At 53.7% G+C, this 19,418-nt stretch overlaps 1 protein-coding gene across 2 annotated transcripts in view; it reads left to right on the forward strand.

Annotated features, from left to right (window-relative positions):
- Positions 1-19,418, forward strand: part of Nol4l (nucleolar protein 4 like) — a 119,398-nt gene that overhangs the window by 91,063 nt on the left and 8,917 nt on the right. For both annotated transcript variants that reach the window (XM_051143442.1, XM_051143443.1), the window contains one exon: positions 3,224-3,365. In XM_051143442.1, coding sequence (XP_050999399.1) covers positions 3,224-3,365 — 142 coding nt within the window. The remainder of the gene's footprint in view (positions 1-3,223; positions 3,366-19,418) is intronic.

A 19,418-nucleotide genomic window follows, 5' to 3' on the forward strand; every position in this document is an offset into this window, starting at 1 on the left:
TTTTTTAAAAAAGGAAGAAAAAATAAAATGAGCCATAGCACTAAGTGTCTGGGTTTTCAGAATTCCCAGAATCACCTTCACAAAGCAGCAGATGGGGTGGCAGAAACCTGGGGGCAGTGGACAAGTTCTGGGGAGAGAGACACTGATGTTCAGTAACTGTGCATGGGTCCCAGAGCCCTCTCATACCTGTAGATGGGCCCGAAGCTTTAGTTGATTCCTGTCCCTAGAGAAAGTCTGAAGCTAGGAGCCTCCTTAGCTCCTGGCATCTCATCACAAAGTAGATGTTCAATAACGTGCATCATCTCCGAGCGCATGTGGTGTGTGCGTGTGCACAGGCCCTTCAGCATATGAGCCCCACTAGCTATGGGTTGCCTTTGGGTATTATCTTGAGGCACTTTGTCATTAAGGAATCAGGCACTTTTGATCAAAGGGTAGAAAGTGTAATTTCATGGCTCTGGGTACAAACTGTCTGGATTGAAACCCCAGCTCTGCCTCTGGTTCTGTCACTTGGGTAGTTGGGGCAAACCTTGGAGGTGCATGTGTGAGGACTGCTCTGTGGGGCCATTGTGAGGGAATCTTATGAAGCTCTGGTCCTGGTACATGCAGGTATCGGATGCTCTTTCTTCCCAGGTAATTTCAGTGTTAGTGTGAAATGCAGTCCATATTGTGCAGGATGAGGTGGAGCTTACTTTTCTGCACAGTTCAACAGTCTAAGCCGAGCAGCCCTAGGCCGTTTGTGGGATGGCTAGCAGCTGTAACTAAGGGCAACATGCAGCCTCCGGCCCGCCTGCCCGGTCCTGGTTTTCATATGGCCCCTGTTCAAGAACTGCGCAGTGGGACCAGAGCCCTTGCTTGTCATATTAGTGCAGCGTCCTCGTTAAACACCACCTCCTGCCCGAGAGTTCGGTCAGCTCAACAAGTCTTGCAATAGGCAGCTTGGTCCTCACTCTTGGAAGGACCCAGAGCTTCCTGGGATGACACAGGACAGAGCTCCGTGGTAGTTTTGTGCTGCTTTGGCTGATGGCACAGAGAGATGGGCAGGCTGTTTAAGAGGAGCAACTGTGGCTGGAGCTTTAATCCCAGCATTCCAGAGGCAGAGGCAGGAAGATCTCTCTGAGTTTGAGGACAGCCAGAGCTACACAGAGAAACCTTGTCTTGAAAAGCCAAAGAGAAAGGAAGAGGAAGAGGAGGAGGAGGAGGTGGTGGCAGTGAAGGAACTGTGGGTCATGGGCAACAACTGACGTGACGCCACGTCTGCTCCATGGATAGGGAGTAGCAGGAAGGCCAGGAACAGGGTCTGCTCCTCAGCTGGGTTCCCAGCACTTAGCAGGACACTTGGCCCGGAGTTGGTGTCCAGGGACTACTTGAGTGAGTAAGTAACAAGAACGGGTTTGAGTAGGTGAGACAGGAGGATGGTAAACTAGAGGCCAGCCTAGGCTACATAGATAGCTCCTGTTGCTTTCTTTTTCTCTTCTTTTGTGTTTGTTCTTACTTTGAGAGACAAGGTTTTTCTTTGTGGCCCCGGAACTCGATCTGTAGAAAGGCTGTCCTCAAATTCAGAAATCCCTGAGTCCTGGGATTAAAGACCTGCACACCATGGGCCCAACTCAAGTATCTCCTGTTTCAAAAGACAAAAAGGTACTGCTAGGAAACTGAGTCACTTAATTCATGCATTCTCACAATGCTGTGAGTTCTTCTGCTTTTGCTTGTGCAAGGGCCCAGGCAGAAATCCTGATCCTGACTCCCAGAGCCCACCCACATGGCCAGCAAGGAACATGGAGAGCCCCCACTCTGTACCCTTGCTCTGTCCCTCCAAGAGACCCTTCCCTGTTGTACTCTTGGTGCAGAGAGCCTGTTGCACATGCATGTCCCTGTAGGTGTGAGCACACGCACCGTCATGAAGGTAGGCTGCAGGAAGATGGGCTTGTATATGTAGTAGGTTGCCTAGAGGGTGAGTGTGTGTGTGACCAGGCGTGTATGGGAGAGCACACTTGCCTCTGTCACCAGGCTCCAAGGGTGTGCGTGGAGTCCTGCAGTGTTGTGGCTCAGCTCCTGTCCTCTGGACTTCAGCACAGAGGGTCCACACTGTTGCACAGAAGCTGTGAATTTTAGGAAACTGCCTGCCAGCAGGCATGACTAAAAGAGGGAGGAAGACTCACCCTCCAGTTCCCTAGCATGTGGAGCAGATGTGTCTGCCCAAGGGACAGCAGCATAAGAAAGTTCAAACCAAAGTGTGTTTGCTCACCATAAAAGAGACGTCTGTGAGAGGGCCCTGCAGGCGCAGCTCTGAGGGTGCTCTGCCATGGGCCCACAGAGGTTATTGTGTCTTGCTAGGGGTGGGGGCACAAGGTCAGGACTCCACAGGTGGCACTGCTGGGCCGTCTTCCCCATATGTTATAATGGAGCCCCCAACACAGTTGCTTGCTGCTCCTGAAAGGGGCTGGGTCAGAAGGAGGTGGGGTGCCTTCTTGCTGGAAGGCTGGATTAAAGAGGCCCCATCCCTGGGGTTCCCAGAGATGACTGGCCAAGGACACACTGAAGCCAGCAGTCAGGGGAAGGAGCAGGCTTGGCCTCTCCTGCAGGCTATCCTGTGTTTGGGAGGCCTTGGCACCCTTTCTCCCTGTCCCTTTTGAGTGATCAGAACCCTGGCCCTCCCCACCCCCTTCCTTCTCCACACTTCTGGGTTTGGCCTGCTCAACTCTGGAAGCCGCCCAAGAGCATATCTTTGAAGCACAGCAAAGGTTAGGAAGGAGGAAGACAGAAATGTCCTCTGGGCTGGGGGAGTGGGAGAAAGGAATTCCACGTATGCTCCAGGGGGGCTGGCAGCAGGCCTCCTCAGTGCCCGGTGTGTCCCACTACCCACTGTGCAGACACTGTGCAGAGTGAGCCCTGTCCAGAGGGGGATGGTGGCTCTTGTTTACAACACTCATGTCAACCTTGGCTCACCAGGGTAAGTAAGAGCCAGGCCCTGCTATCTGCCCCACAGGATGTGAGACCTCTTAATTGTCTTCAATTACAGACAGCGCGGGCCCTCAGCCCTGGCTTCCGCCAGGAACCAGAGCCCAGGCCACTTCAGGGGGGTCAGGGAGAGTGCTATCTAGCTCTCAGAGCAAGGTCTTAGGGGCTCCCTGTGCCCTATGGGACCCTTCCTAGTCTGCCCAAAAGGCCACCCAGGCCCGGTGTGTGCCACTTCTGCTGAACACCTGCCTTTGTCTCTGCTCAGGATGAAACTTCTGTGAGTAGTGAAGATTTTGATATGAATGACTCCACATGGATGTCAGCTGACCCCCACCTGGCCTCCAGCCTGAGTCCCAGCCAGGAGGAAAGGATGCGGAGCCCGCAGAACCTCCACAGCCAAGAGGATGGTGAGTACCCCTGGCAGCTGGCAGGGAGGGCCCACACTGCCCTGTGGGTGAGCTGTATATGCTCTGGGTGGTGGGACCCAGGTGACACTTGAGGTTTCCCTGTTGCGCATGGAAGCTGGTGTTGTCAGCATCTCTACCCAAGAGAGAGCTGGCTGCTCTCATATGCAGAGCCCCTACCCCCACCCCCCACCCCAGACTGTCTGTTTGCCCCTGGGTTTGTCAGGTGAGGATTTCAGAATTACTATGACTCAGGTCAGGGAAGAGCAAGAGTGGGTGTGACCTGGAGCTGTGTTCGAGTGGCCTGGTGAGCTGGCTTTGGGACAGGGCTACCTGGCCTAGGCTCCTATCTCTAGATTGTTTCTTGGGGTTGGAGAGTCAGGGGTAGATGGCAGATGGCAGACATCCACTCCATGGGCATGGGCTCTGGCTGGGAGTGTGGAACAGGGCTTTAGGCAGAGGACCCTGGTAGAGCTCGTCCTGCTCCCCTGGAAGGAGCTGACTAGGAGTAAGGGATGAGCCCAAAGCTGGGCCTCAGAGAACTGGGGTGTAGGAGCTGGTAATTAGGAGAGGTCAAAGGTCAGGGCTTGGAATGTGGGAGGGAGGTGCAGGGTTGAAAAGGGGTGTAATGTTAACTCTGCAAAAAAAAAAAAAAAAAAGGTGAGCCTTAAAGAGTAAATAAGGGGTAGGAGCCTTGTGGTTTGGGTCAAAGTTCATCTCCATGGCAGAACCCACACGCTGGCCTGAGTCTGCCTTTGTCTGGGAGGAGTCTAACATGCAGGCAGCTAGAAGTGTCTGGGCCTGGGGCTGCGGAGCCTGGGGGTGGCTATGTGAGGAGTAGGGTGCAGGCTGGCTGCTGAAAAAGAAAAGGCTTTTTTGTGCCTTGATGCCTCTTGAGGTCAGCAGGACCCCCTCGTGCTGTGAGCCTCCAGACTACTATTGCCTTCTGGCGTTCCCACGGGGTGGGGCCCAATGGGGGCCACCACATGGGGCTCTAGAGACGGGACAACCCAGCAGCTGACCTCCAGCCTCATCTGAGCTGACTGGGAGCCACACCCAACAGCCTACTAAGAGCTGTGCTAGCAGTACTTAGCAAGCACCCTTGGTTATGCCTTCCCAAGAAAGTTAGAACTTTTTTTTTTTTAAGCCCTGAGTAATGAAGCTGTCCCAATCGCCGAAAAGTCTGGCTATGCTGTTGTTCCTCACCGCAGCCTTTGGAACTGTGGCACTGCCTGAGAACCCTTCCTTGAAGTCTCAGTAGATTGGGTGAGGTCCTCGGGTTAAGTCAGCAAACCGAGCAGGGCTGCACTGTCTTGGTAGCCTTGCTATGATCTAGAGTTAGTGCAAATGAAGAAGAAGAAGAAGTGGGACTGCTTGGGGTTAGCTGTCCCTCAGCCGGCCACCTGCTGCAGGGTAGAATCACACCTATCTCAGGCCCCTCCTGGCTATGGGCATTGGACATATCACAGGCAGGCTGGCCTGCTGATAGGACTAGTATTTATGAGGGCAAACAGCAGAGCTAGGAACAGGGAGGATGGTGCTGACCATGATCTACCAATTTAATTATTGAATCAGCGGCTGGATCCGGAGGCTGATGTGTTAGCCAGAGGCCAGCCTAGCTCCAGTGCAGAGTGTATACATGCCATAAGGAAATCCAGACAGATGGTCTGGTCTCAGATGCCTCTCATGTCTTTAGGGCCTGCCAGTGACCAAGGTGTCTACTCAAAAGGATTTCCCACAGGGTTGTTTTGTTTTTGTTTTTGTTTTTAAAGATTTATTTATTTATCATATATACACAGTGTTTTACCTGCATGTACACCAGAAGAGGGCACCAGATCTCATTATAGATGGTTGTAAGCCACCTTGTGATTGCTGGGAATTGAGCTCAGGATCTTTAGAAAAGAGCAGCCAGTGCTCTTAACCTCTGAGTCATCCCTCCAGCACCCCCCATGCCCCCACCTCCCCTACCCGCACAGGGTTTTGATTGATCATGAACACAGTCTCAAGTCCTGGCGCAGCCCGCCAGCTGTGTCTCAAAATGTGTAGACAGTAGATGTGGGCTGAAATCTGGCCCCCAAGAGTGAGCCCTGGTGAAACCATGTCTCTTTATTGTTCTCGAAGGACTAGGGGTAGGAACAGGCCCAGCAGGTGGCTTTGGTAATGCACTCCACACCCAGCTATAATTTTGCTTGTGTGTCTATCCCAGAACTCTCCCGTGACCCCTGAAGCACACTGTATGGGCAGGCATCTGAATGTCCCCTTCCTCCCTCAGTTCTGTAAGGCATGTTGTGCTCTGTTATCAGCGCTGGCCTCTGTTCTGCTCTGGCCTGGCCCATTACAGGGGCCTGCTGAAGGTTTGTGGCCCAAATGAAAAGGCAAGCTGACATTTATAGAGACTGCCCCTCGAGCATGGCAGCCAGGGAAACAGAGACACCCCCTCAGCCTACCCCCACCCCCCATTAAGGATAAGTTGGTTTCTTTGTTCCTTAGACAGTACCCTGGTCTGCAGGGCTCCTGGGCACATCCACCCCTGTCAGCCCCTGATACAACCCAGAGTGATGGCAAGAAGCCAGGCAGTTTGTACAGGTTATACCTCTGGGGATTAGTTAGTTCAGCTCTTCTTTAAGTTCTTTTTCTGTTTGTTTTTGAGACAGAGTCTTGCTATATGACCCAGGCTGGCCTTAAACTAGTGTTAATCCCCTCCCCTCAGCCCTGCTTCTCTCTTTACCTTTTTTTTTTTTTTTTTTTTAGCTTTTCGAAACAGGGTTTCTCTGTGTATCCTTGGCTGTCCTGGACTTGCTTTGTAGACCAGGCTGGCCTTGAACTCACAGAGATCCACCTGCCTCTGCCTCCTGAGTGCTGGGATTAAAGGCATGCGCCACCACACCCAGCCTTTCTCTTTTAACAAAGGGAGGCTGGGTCTTGGTAGGGCAGGTCCTGAGGGGAGAGGACAGGACGCCAGCCTTTACTACTAGACCTGTGCCTGTCTCACACCCGCCTGTCCTCTCCGAGGCCCACCCCCATCCCTCCCTCTCCAGGCTTGCTGATGGAGTTTCTCCATCACCTTTGCAGAGGTCTTGTTATTGGTCACGGATGGAAGCAGCAAGCCTCATTCCACAGGGCGCTCTCAGGGGGCCGTGGCTGCCAGTGTGGACATCAACAGTGTCCACGCTCACAGGGAAGGAAACTGAGGGTAGAGGAAGTCTGCTCAGCACCAGGAGAGGCTCCCTCCTCCTCCACTTTGGCAGGCATTTTGTATGAGGTGCATGGTAACACAGGTTTCCCCCCCCCCCCCCCCCCCCCCGCCTGCCTCTCCCCCCACCCAGCCTCCTAGCCCAAGACCTTGGCTTTGAGCTTTGTCTTGGGTCTGTCAGGACTCCATGTGTGCTGAAAGCTTGGAAAAGCTTCTTGCCTAGGAACTACCAAAGACACTTTAGACTGTGCAGTGCAGAGCCCTTGAGGTCTGGTATTGCTGAGGAGCCGAAAAAGCCCATCATCCTATCATAACCCATCTGTGGGAGTCTTTGTTTTAATGCCGCACTCTCTCTCCCTTGTACTGTTTGCACCCAGAGACCATAACACAGGACCCAGCACAAGGGAGTGTTAGGGGAGTACTGGTGAGTGGGTGAGTGAATTGAGATGTGAGTGTGTATGCACACCCAGCAGGGAAGCCAGCAGGGCTCCTGAAGGCCAGTGCAGCAGGGCCAGGGTCTCACCCCTGTCTGCAGCTCCTCCTTCCATTCCCCTGCCATGATTCCACTAGGCCTCTCACTGTGCCCCTTCCTGAATGGAAAATTTGAGGCCTGGCCTCCTGAAGGGATGCTTGGGGGCAGGGAACGGACATTACTCATCCTCACCTCCCCCTGCAGACAGGAAGCTCCCGCCTGGGGACAGTGGAGGGTCCTGCTTCCGTCCTTCAGCAGCACAGGCTGTTGGGGGTCGTCTGGCAGGAATTATGCAGAGCACTGGAGCCTTTCAGCGCTGATATGTGCCCTTCTCAGATGAGGCCCTCCTGCAGCCTTTCCCTGGGGACCTACTGGACATGGGCGTTTCCCTTAGTTAAGTTGGGACTCCTACTTCCTGCAGGCCAGTGCTGCCTCCTGGTGCCTGGCACTGGGCTGGGGGGAGTCAAGGAGGGATTTTCAGCAGTCTGACCAAGTGAGGTTGTCAGCCCCTCCTGTGTCCTCAAAGGCTTTGGCTGGACAGCATCAGGCCGGGGGTGGGGGCAGGGATGGGGGGACCCTGCTGGGCAGTCACCTTTCTGAGGTTGGCAGCTATGGCTATTCAGATAGATCTTGGTGTTCCCCTTACTACCCTAGTTTGTGCGTTTCAGAGCATTTGGGGCAGGAGCAAAAGAAGACAAGAAAGGCTACTGGTATTGGGGGAGCTTTGCTCAGGCTCCCCTGGCCGCTTGTCAGTCACTCTTCTGATGGGAGGATCAGGCTGCACTACTCCACTCCTTATATAATGGCTTCCTCTCTTTCCTGTCACTGATTGGTTCTGTTGCAGTAAAGGTTGTCCAGTATGCCCAGTGGCCCAAGTCCCCTGAGTCCCCAGCTCCTAGCCTTATGCAATGAGTTCCTCCAGAGAGGTCTCTGACATGGAAATAGCTTGTCCAGGCCACAGGAAGCAGGCAGCTAGAGTCATTTGTCCTATGCTTTGTCCCAGCCCCTGCTGTGTGTAGGTGCTCAATGAATAACTATTGTGTGGCCATGGACAGACAGGAGCAAGGGAAGGGCTCGGCTCCTAGAGGAGACACCAGGCAGCAAGCCTATCAGGAAGCAGAGTGGGCCTGGGGTCTTAGGGTCCCCAATGCCCAGAAGTTTCCTGTGATCCCAAGCCACAGCCAAGAAAGGCAAGTGAGGGATGCCACAGCCAGACTGCAGCTTAGGAAGCTTCAGGGCCACCTCTGTGGGCCCAAGGACTCCACTGAACCTGGCTTCCAACAGGCGGGCCCTGTCTCCTCTGCTGTGGTCGCCCTTCCCCAGAGTGTTCTAAGTAAGTTGCCGACCTTGTCCCAGCCTCAGTAACTGTCTGGTGTGGCTGGATGGCTGTGGCTGAGTGATGTGCCCTTAGAAGCTCTGTCAGAAGACCAAGGCTTTGGGCCTCCTGCCATCCAGAGATGCCAGCTGGGCATCTGAGCAGCCCTTGTAAGCAAGTGGGGCCTAGTGACCCTGGCTCAAATTTGACAATGGTGCCAGATCCGTCTCTTGGGGTGCTGCCTTCCTAGCTTTTCCTCTCCCTACTTCTCTCCCCCCTTGGACTCTGGGAAGGTATGGGGAAGGAGGGCTGAGGCCATGGCTCTCTCATCTGCTGCAGGCCCAGCTGCTGCCTCTGCTCCTTCCCGATGTGTGCTCATGAGCAAGCTGCTTCCCACTCCAGCCAGTGCTTGGATAATATTCCTGTGCCCCTTCCGAGCTGCTGAGGACTGGGTGATGTGTGGAAGGGTCACAGGCCAGGATGGAAGTAAGGCTCTTTGGCCCACTGGCACCTTCAGGCTGAAATGCTGTGGGTAGGGATGGGGGTCAGTGATCACTGTGGACCAAAAGGCCCTCCACCTCTCCTAGATTCTCTGAGCCCCTTCACCAGATTCACTTGGCCCAGTCCTGCTTCCCCACAGCCTTCTCTCTTAGTGCAGGCTGGTGTCCCTTACCCTCAGGATCTTGGCACTTTAGAAAGGAAGCCAGAGCTGGTCATGGTTGTGCACTCCTATAACCTCAACACCGAGGCTGAGGCAGGAGGATGGTGAATTGGAAGTAAGCCTAGGCTACATAGCAAGTTTGAGGCTAACCGAAGCTCTAAGCAAAGATCCTATCTTAAACCAAAAGCCAGAGCTGGGTGTGGTGGCGCACGCCTTTAATCCCAGCACTCAGGAGGCAGAGGCAGGTGGATCTTTGAGTTCGAGGCCAGCCTGGTCTACACAGCAAGTCCAGGACAGCCTGGTCTACACAGCAAGTCCAGGACAGCCAGGGCTACACAGAGAAACCCTGTCTCGAAAAACCGAAACTAACCAACCAATCAAGAAGATCCCATGCCGGCTGGGCCTGGGCTCTCATGGCTTGTCCCAGTTCCACCCACAGGTTGAGGGGGTGCCTGGGACTTGAGCCTATGAAGTCCCTGCCTATTGACTCACAGCTGCCATGTCTTTGCATGGTTCTAGGGACATGGACTTGAATGGGAGAACCAAGGGAATGAAGAAAGGACAACAGACAGAAAGCTGGAATTGGGTGGTCTGAGCTCAGGGATAGAGAAACCACAGCATGCTGGGAGTTCAGCGTGCTTATAATACAGAGTTGAACAAAGAGGTGCCGTGTTACACACAGCTGAACAGGGAGGCAGGGCGTATGGCACACAGCTTGTTCAAGGACAAGGTTAGCTAATCTTGGTAGCGGCAGTCTTCTTCAGGCTGTGGACACACAGGAGGAGAGGGCTCTGGTCATCAACATTTTCTGCATGCACTGTCAATGTTCACACTCAAGCCTGGAAGGAAGGCTTTGTCACTTCCTGAACCTAGCCTAGAGAAGGCTTTCCAGTTTCAGCATGGGTCTTAGACTTTGGAGTGACTGTGTCAACAGTGTACACCCACTCAGAATTTCACTCACTCGGGGCTTCCACTGCTCCTACACACAGCCTCTGCCTGCTGTCCTCTCCAGGCTTGCAGGTGGCTGGGGAGACAGCCGAGTGGTGATGCTGCTGTCAAGGGAGAAGCAGCCAGGTGACAGGGTGCCTCCTGTGCACTGTATGAGGACTCAGGCGGGTGGATGCCTGACTAGATGGAGAAGGGATGAATGGGTGTCCAGCCAGGCCTGGGCTGCCCCTGGGCTGCCTTCTGCCATGCCAGGCCTTCAGCAGGCCCACCGCTGGTGCGGATCAGCACTCGTCATGGATGGGAGGTTTGGCTCCTACAGCTTGGTCGCTATGGACTCGGTCCTCATGGTTGGACACTGCTCTGGTTACTGTCACATGGAGGAAGGAGTGGCACCTGCTGTAGTCTCCTGGGATGGCCTTAGGGTCTTTGATATTGAGGTCTCACTATGCGTTCAGGCAGGCCTTAAACCTTCAGTCCTCCTTGCGGCTTCCTGAGTGCTGGGATTACAGGCCTGCTCCACCATGCCCAACTCTACACTGAGCTCTTTTCTTTTTAAATTTTTATAATTTTATACGTATGGGTGATTTGCCTGCATATATGTCTGTGCACCACATGTGTGCCTTGGTGCCCATGGAGTTTGGAAGAGGGTGTCAATTCCCCTGGAACCAAAGGTACAGATGGCTGTGAGCCACTGTGTAGGTGCTGGCAATAGAACCAGGTCCTGAGCCATCTCTCCAGCCCATGTTTATTTAAAAAAAAAAAAAAAAAAAGTCAACAGTGTGGAGATTGAACGGAGGCCCTTATGCATGGCAGACCGTATCTTATAGCCCCCCTGTGTTCCTAGCTGCCCACAGTGGACTTTTGTTTTGTAGTTTGTTTTACTTTTTCCAGATAGAGTTTCTCTGCATAACAGTCCTGGCCGTCCTGGAACTCACTTTGTAGACCAGGTTGGCCTCGAACTCACAAGTGCCTCTGCCTCCACCTGCCTCTGCCTCCCAAATGCTAGGATTAAAGGCATGCGCCACCACCTCCTGAATCACAGTGGATTTCTATTTTTTTATTTTTTATTTATTTTTTGGTTTTTTGAGACAGGGTTTCTCTGTGTAGCCTTGGCCATCCTGGACTTACTTTGTAGACCAGGCTGGCCTCGAACTCACAGCAATCTGCCTGCCTCTGCCTCCCAAGTGCTGGGATTAAAGGCGTGTGCCACCACACCCGGCCACAGTGGATTTCTAAAAGGAGCTTCTCTGCCTCACACTTGTGGATCTTAGTCTCGTCCATCACCCTGACCCTGTTTGTCTAGGGTCATGTCTTGCGAGCCTGGAAGCCAGGCCTGGGCCCTCTTTGCCACATGTCAAGCAAGGGCTGTTTGCTCCAGTTTGAGGCATCAAGCACCTGACCACAGCAGTAGACTCTGTCTTCCCTACCCCAGAGTTCCAGCTCGCCCAGGGATTGGCCGTGGGCCATACGGCATCCTGGGTCTCACAAAGTGTCCATCAAGCTGGTTGGTCTGCAGACAGCACAGTGCTGGGCTGGGCTGACCTGGCCTGCAAAGGCCAGAAGAGCCAGAAGACAGCTCTGAGGGGTTCCTTTATCACAGGGCCGGGCAAGGCTTGTTCTTGTCCTGACCTTGTCTAGATTCTGGCACCCTACAGGATGATGGTACCTGCTGAGCAAGGGGTAGGGAGACCCTGCCCTCTCCTCCTCCCCAACCTGGAAGATTAGCCCTGGCTTTGGGGCCATCTGCCAGATTCTAGCCCTGCTACCAGAAGACTCCCCTCATCCAGCAGTACCCAGAGTCCCTCCTCTTCTGGGGTGCCCCTGCTGTGCTGAGGAGGGGCTGGGTAGGGCCACACAGGCAGGTACCACCCCGGCCTGAGCTGTCTGGGGGTGACTCTCCCAGGAACCAGGAAGTGGCTGGGCCGCATTGTCGTCATTACCCTGACCTAAGGACTGGGATGCACCAGCCCTAGGCAGCTTCCTTCCTGGAGGACAGGAAGGGTTGCCAGGGGCCTGCCAGCTCCGCACTCGAGCTCCTAGGCAAGAGCCCTGCCCAGTGAATCACTCACACTGAAGTGGTGCTGCTTGCTCTCACAGTACATGATTTTGGGGGTTTGAAGGTAGCAGGCAGTAAGGAGCCTAGCTTAGAGCTTTGCACTTCAAATTGGTATTTATTTCCATTACTTGTGCTTGGCTTGCAGCAAACAGAGAAAGTGGTGGGCCTGGGGCAGCAGACCAAGGGTTCTATTCTGGGCTCTTTCCTCTAGGCAGAACTTGCCAGTGTGTACTAGGGGGATCCAGGGCGGGGCTGGGCTGGGTACTCTTGGTGAAGCCACCTGGGCACTGGTGCTCACTCAAGGAGACTGCCGACTACCCTGGGAGCCTCTGGTCAGTGAAGGGACATCTATACTCCTGACACTCAGATCTGGTACATGTTTGAGGTCCATGCGCACCTGCAAAAGTGATTTCAGCACCTAGGCCACTTGTTCTAATACCCTGTTATCAGCAGCTTGGAACTTCTCCAGGGGCCTGGAGCCCGGGGTCCCTGCAGACCTGCAGATTTGTGCTGTGAGACTTCCTTCACGGGTCGACGCTGAGCATTGAGAATGGGTTGGTGCAGAGGTGTGTGGCACTCATGAAAACACACCTGTTCTAGTGACCTTAGCATGAAAACAGAAACCTGTTACTGATTACTTGTTAAAATGATATGTTGGGGGTCAGGCGTGGTAGCACACACCTGTAATCCCAGCACTCGGGAGGCAGAGGCAGGTGGATCGCTGTGAGTTTGAGGCCAGTCTGGTCTACAAAGCAAGTCCAGGACAGCCAAGGCTACCCTGTCTCAAAACAAAACAAAACAAACAAAAAATGATATGTTGGGTATATTAGGTAGGAAACTCGAGTTTCCTTTTCCGAGACAGGTTGGACTTGAACTTCTTATGTGTAATCAAAGCTGAGTCTGCTGCCACAGCCACCTCATATACTAGTGGGCAGGGCGCAGTGTTACATGCCTGTAATCCCAGCACTCAGGGAGGCAGAGACAGGCAGATCTCTGTGTTCAAGGCTAACCTGGTCTATAAAAGTGAGTACAGAGAAGCCAGAGCTACACAGAGAAAAACCCTGTCTCAAATAAACAAAAACAAAACAAAAAGTGGGATTACAGGCTTGTATTACTGCAGTTGACTTTGCAATGCATTGTTAAAACTAGTGTTTTTGCCTAGCATGCATGAGGCCCTGGATTCCATTCCTAGCATTGTACAAAAAGCCACCACCAAACTTCAACCCCCCGCCCCCCCCCACACACCTTAGTTACAAAATGTGATCACTTACTTGCATGATCAGAACCATACTTTGGCTCACACTGTTCATGGACAGTGCTGCTTCCCAGAGCTTAGACCTTGGTGCCTAAGGAGTAAGACAGATGTAACATTGCAGCGCACGGCGGAGGCAGAGGCTATGGATCCAGGTATCAGTATTATGTGCTGTCTGTGTGTGGGGAAACTTGAGTAGAGGTGGCTCAGTTGGTAAGCGCTTGCCTAGCATTCCTAAAACCCCGGGTTCCTTCCCCAGCAGAAACTGGGCCCCGGGGATGCACGTCTGTAATCACTTGGGAGGTAAAGGCAAGTGAATCGGAAACTCAAGGTCATCCTCAGCTATATAACTAGTTTAAGGACAGCCTGGGATTTGTGAGACGCTATCTGAAAAAAAGAGAAGGGGTGGAGCCCAGAAAGGCAGCGTGGTCTCTCTGACCCCAGGCTTTGGCCCACCGGGCTGATTAATCACAGGGAGAACCAGGGAGCTCAAGAGAGACAGCTGCGGGACAGCAGAGCCTGAAGACCAAGTGGGGAATATGGGCCTCATGTGGCTGGTCACATGCCCAGTGTAGCCTTATCACAGTTGGATCCCTTGGCCCCCGTTTGACCCCTGGTCCCTCTGCCTTCAGAAAGCACAGATGGGCACCAGGAGCTTGGTGCTCCTTGAAACTATGCATTGTGTAAACATTGCCCAGGCCACAGGCTTTTGTCAAAGCAGGCAGGAGTGGAGGATGAGTTGGAGAGTCCTAGTGAGGTGTACATCCCAAATTCAGAGGCGACGGTGTACCAGCATGCAGCCCAAAGGTTCCTTTCAGACCTTCAGTGACTCCTTCCTGGCATGTACAACTCCCTGGGGTGGGTGTGGGGGGGAGCTGATTCTAGCACTTCACCTTCCCCCCCTCCTTCCTGGCTCCCAGCTTTTGTGTGTGAATTATTGATGCCCCTCCTTACCCCTGCCTGGCTGCTGCTTTGACCAGAGTCTCACCAAGGGGCCCATGCGGCCTCTAGCTCTGTACCTCTGTCACATCAGGCGGTTTGCCCGTGCACCAAACATGTAGGCTCTTGTGGCCTTGCCACCTTCTCAAGCTTTGGTTGGGGGCTGGTGTGGGTTGCCCACTGGGGAAGGGTACCGCTGGCTGTGGCCCCAGAGCCCAGAGCGGTGATTGGCGGCTTGCACAGAGCTGGGCCTGTGCAGGCTGCAGGGCGCTGGCGCCCACATAAGGGCATTGTTTGCTGAGGTAAAAGGAGTTTTTGTCTCCTTCTGGAGACGGGACAGAAGGAGGAACAATTTCCCCCATTCATCACTAATTCTCCCATTTGAATAGCAGCACATCACCCCGTTACAGTAGATGGGCATGGCAGGCCTCCCCTGCCCTAGGGCTCTCCAAGCACAGGTGGTGGGCTCTGGGTCCTCCCAGCCTGGGGAGTCACCCTTTGCCAATCTGTGGAGGCCCATTTTTGTGGAAATGGACAGAAGGGGAGATACATTCCTGCTGGTTCCCCAAAGCCTCCAGGGCACCTTTCCAGGCTGTTTGCCCATTCACAGGTAGGGCAGCTTATCCCCTGTCAGTGTTGTTTTGGATTCAGGTAGGCGTATGCCCTAGGGGACTCCTGGCACAACTGCACGGATGAGGACCAGGTGGGGATGAGAGGGTCACCCAAACACCTTGTGTTTCCAGCTCCAGGTCTGAGTGGGTCCTAAAGAATATCCAGAGAAGAGGTAACAGTCTTAAAAGGGCCAGGGCACCAGGCCTTTAGTGCTGTGGGGCCAGCTGGTTATTTCATGGAGTCATAAAACACTAGAGCCCAGAAGGGCGTCAGCGGCAACTCCCTAGGTTTCAGATAAGAGGAGCCCAGGAGGTGGTTGTGCCCAAGGTCAGGCCGAAAGTGAGGCAAGCCGAAACCACTGGCCCAGCCCACCATATGTCATTCAGGCAATGAATGGGGTGTTGGGTGCGTCTCAAGTCACGTTTCTTTAGAGTGAGGAAGAATTTGCAGTGCATCAGACTGTAGCTGCTGCATCCCTGTCCCCTTTTCCTGAGCCATGTTGGGTACGAGGTGAGGCAGCAGCCTCAGGACCGGTGGGAAGCATAAAGCCCAGCTCCCAGGGCCTTGTTCTCAGAGACCAAAGCAGACCTACATGATGTAAAGTGGCCTCCAGCTAGCTTTGACAAGAAGGAAGTTGTTGCTCTCATAACCAAATAGTTTAGGATTACCTTTGGTTTAAGACATAGACAGATTTTGGAAGTTTGTGTCAGCCAGTCTCTGGATCTCCCCAGGATGGGGCCCCTGCCTAACAGGTCTTGCTGCCCTCAGGTAGAGAAACATCAGTCTGACTTGTGTGGGTCCAGCTTGGCCATATGGCTTTTTACTGGTGGCTGTGATGGGGCATGTTGACTGCCCCAGACTGGGGTACATGCCTGCCCTGAGGAACCCTGGAAGACCCAGGGGCCCTTGCTAGAAGAAAGGGTGTGGCTTACAGGGAAGCAGGAGTGATCCAGGCCTACCACTAGAGCTCTGCCAAGGCCCAGGGGCAGCTTACCTGCAGGCTACAGACAGAATAAATGGACAGTGAGAAGAGGAGGAGGTAAGTGTGCTGGGAAAATAGGTAAAGAGGTTAGCGTGTCACTAAGGGCTGGCTGGATAGGGGAGGGCTTCCTGACACAGTGACCTTTAAGCAAAGCTCCGGAAGTAAAGGAGCAGGAAGTGAAGAACAAACTCTGGAGATCCAGGGACAGTGTAGCAGTTAGAGGTGACAGAAGTACAAAGGCCCAGGTGGGTTGAGCTGCAGCAGGGTGGTGGGGTGGGGTGGGCAGACGGGGACACAGAGGGGGGCGGGGTTGGCAGGAGGCCCTGTGGCCCAATAGGGGAGACGGTTCTGCAGAAGAGCAGTCACAGCTTGTGCCAGGAATGAGATGGGATAGTAGGCAGAGCCTTCCCTGAGGTAGTGATGCTCAGGGCAGAGCTGGGCCTCCCCTTCTCCGTATTGTGCCCACCTCTGATAGGACACAGCGTGGGGCCCCACCTGTTCATGTTGCAGTCTGGGGACACAAGCATAGAAGCAGGTGCGCCTGAAGGAAGGAGGTATTGGATAAAAGTAGCCAGCTTTCACTTCTGAGCACCTGCTCCATGCCAGGGAGAGTCAGTAATGCCATGGATGCTGTCTCACTGGTGCCAGGGCCATTTGAAAGTGAGGTTGAGGCGCGAGGAGAGGTGGCCCCTCTGAGGTCATGTAGGTGATGTTCACCCTCTTCTTAGTTCTTCTGCGTTGTGCTAAAACTCGCCAGCCTTCACAGCCAGAAAACATGGGCCTCCTGTTAGGTGGCACTGGGCTAGGCTGTGCTAAAAACAGGAGCTAGCCCACAAGGTGGAACCCTTATGTTGGGCTAGACTATGGAGGGGCGACTGTAGAATATGGACTTTTGTAGTTGTTCTCCCTTTCAGATGCAGACTGTGTGTCCTGCCCCAAGTGCAGCATGGGTAACATGAGGACACATTAGTTTGCTCAGAAGTTTACGGTTTTTGACTGGAGGGTTTTTTGTTTTTGTTTTTGGTTGATTGGTTGGTTTTGTTTTGTTTTTGTGGTCAATATAAGACCTCTGGGATATATACTTCAATACTTCAAAATACAATCAGCACCACTAGTTTCCAAACTTTTCATGATGCTGGACAGAAGCTCTGCATTCCCTGAGCATGGGCCCGTTTCCCCTCCTCAGGCATGAGGTGGCCCCGCTTCAGTTCCCCCCTCTGTTCTAGCCTGTGCAGTTAAGTGGAGTCACTATCTCCTTACATGGTCCGTCTTATTTCACATAGCATAACACCCTCACAGGTTTCCCATGTTGCAGCATATATCTAAATTTCACCATTTTTAAAGGGCGAGTCTTTTATTGAATAGCTAGACCACACTTTGCCTTTTTATTTTAGTGGCTTTTAAAAGCCCTACTAGTGTATACTAGTCCCTGAGATTTTAAACTCTGGATGTTACATAACGGTATGGGCTTCCAGTTTCTTGTACAGGTCTGTGGTCCGTGTGGCCACAGCAGTCCCCCTGCTCTGCTGTCCCAGGGTCTCATCTGTCCAACCACTTTGCTTGCCAGATGGAGAATAGAGAGATGGGTGTCCCCATTGCACCTAGCACCTCTTCTTTCTAGAAGGTCAGGCAGCATGAGCCTGGGCCTGCAGCCGGGGTGGCAGTGTTGGCAGCTTCTCATCGCAGCCGACTTGGACCTGGGTTGGACCCCAGGGTTGTCTTGTGCGTCCTGAGCAGCTCCAGAGCCGTATGTATGTTGCTTGCTCTAGGCCCGTAGACAAGGGAGTCCACTTCTGTCTCCATGCAGGCTGTGGTGCTGCAGCTGGCCTTAAGCCTTGGTGCTTGTAGTAAATGCAGTTATTGCTGGCATGGTGCCCAGGGAAGAGCAGCTTGTCTCTCCAGTGTCCCTTCATCTAGTGCCCTTCCAGGTTGAGCAAGTGTCCTGTGGGTGATGGTGCCAGGATAGAAGGCATTAAGTCGGAAGTGGCTAAGAACAGGCAAAGGCTCATTAGCCAGGGTGGCTGTTCAGCTTTTTCCCCCCAGACCGCAGGTCCCTGAGCCTCTCAGGTGCCAGCTTCTACCAATGGTTGTGTGGGTGGTACTTAGGACTGTGGGGGGTACCTCCTTCCCAGGTGCCCTGAGGCAGCAGGGCAGAGTCAGGCCATAAAAGCCACTAAAATGAGCCAGACTAGAAGGAGCAGGGCAGGCAAAGCCCTACCCCAGCCTGGAGGCCCAGGTGCTAAGGAGTTAGGGTGGGAACTGGCAGGGCAGGAGGCTAGAGCATGGGCAGTGAACTCCAAGAAGGGGCTGGCAGTGACAAAGGGAAGCCATGACATCAGAAAGCCTGAGCTGCAGAAGTATGGCAGTGGTGGGTTTTGACAGTTGCTGAGCAGGTGGCACCCACCACACCTCAATTTCCTAGTTTTTGTTAAACTTCCTTAAGATATTATAGCTGGTCCCCCAGGCATGCCAGCACCCTATAGTCATCACTGCTTCTTCATCTGGGACAGGGCCAACACACAGTAGGTGCTCAGTTAATTGCCAGGTAATTTGTTTTTCTCTCTAATGTTCTAGACTAGTTTCTGGAGATAACTGTCAGAGAAAAACTCAAGCCCATCTGTGAGGGCAGAGGAGTCAGGCAGGGAGGTCCCAGAGATAGGCTCAAGAGCTTGGGACCAAGCCCATAGGATAAAGGGAGGACGGAGCAGTACTGCCTAAAGGTGGCCTGGGCAGTGTAGCCTGGCCCTGATGACCTGTGCTAGCTAAGAGGGGTGGTGGTGGTGGTGGGGAGGAGGAGGAATGCCACTTTTCCCATCCCCCTCTACTCAGGGCTCTGGCTGCTTGATGGGCAGACGGGCCCCACCCTCAGGCAGCTGAGAGGCTAGTGATTGGTTGGGGCACTAGAGCCGCTCAGTCACCATGGGGACACTCAGGCAGTGCTCGTGCCCAGTGTTCAACACTAGGGACTAAATCTTCATAATCTGTTGGGAGTGGGGGGTGGGGTCAGCAGGACCCCGACCTGGGGGAAAGGGTGGGCCAGGGTTCGGTCGGTCGGGGGCTCCCTCTGCCGCCTCCCCGTCCCCTTGCTGGGTTTAGCTGCAGGGCCTCCAGGGTACCTAAGCACCACTGTTATCCACAAGGGTGCTCACCTGACAGTGACCCCAGGAGGTCTAGAGTAGCTGCTGTGGTCCCAGCTAATGAAGCAGGAGGCTGGGACCTGTGGAAAGAGAAGCCTGGAATTTATCTAAAAACGCATGGAGCTCATTTATCCTCTGGATGCTGCAATGCTGTGCTCTCTGCAGCAGAGGGCTCCCACCTCAAGAAAACAGGAAGGCCAGCTGAAAACACAGGAGATGCAGCCTCCAGATCAGCAATTGGCTTTTAGCTAGCTGTCTGAGGCCCCTTGGCCAGGCACAGAGAGCACGTAGGGCTAGACTCTGTGTAGGAAGGCAGGGATGGGTGGGGAGTTTGGCAGCAGAGCTGTGTCTTAGGCAGAGGAAGGGGTGATTCAAGGGCCTCCTGTACAGAGTGTGTGTGTGTGTGTGTGTGTGTGTGTGTGTGTGTGTGTGTGTGTGTGTGTGTGTGTGTGTGTGTACGTACACGCGCGTGCATTTTTGAGCAGCAAG

Source organism: Acomys russatus, chromosome 4 (genome assembly GCF_903995435.1).
Source record: "Acomys russatus chromosome 4, mAcoRus1.1, whole genome shotgun sequence".
NCBI lineage: Eukaryota > Metazoa > Chordata > Mammalia > Rodentia > Muridae > Acomys > Acomys russatus.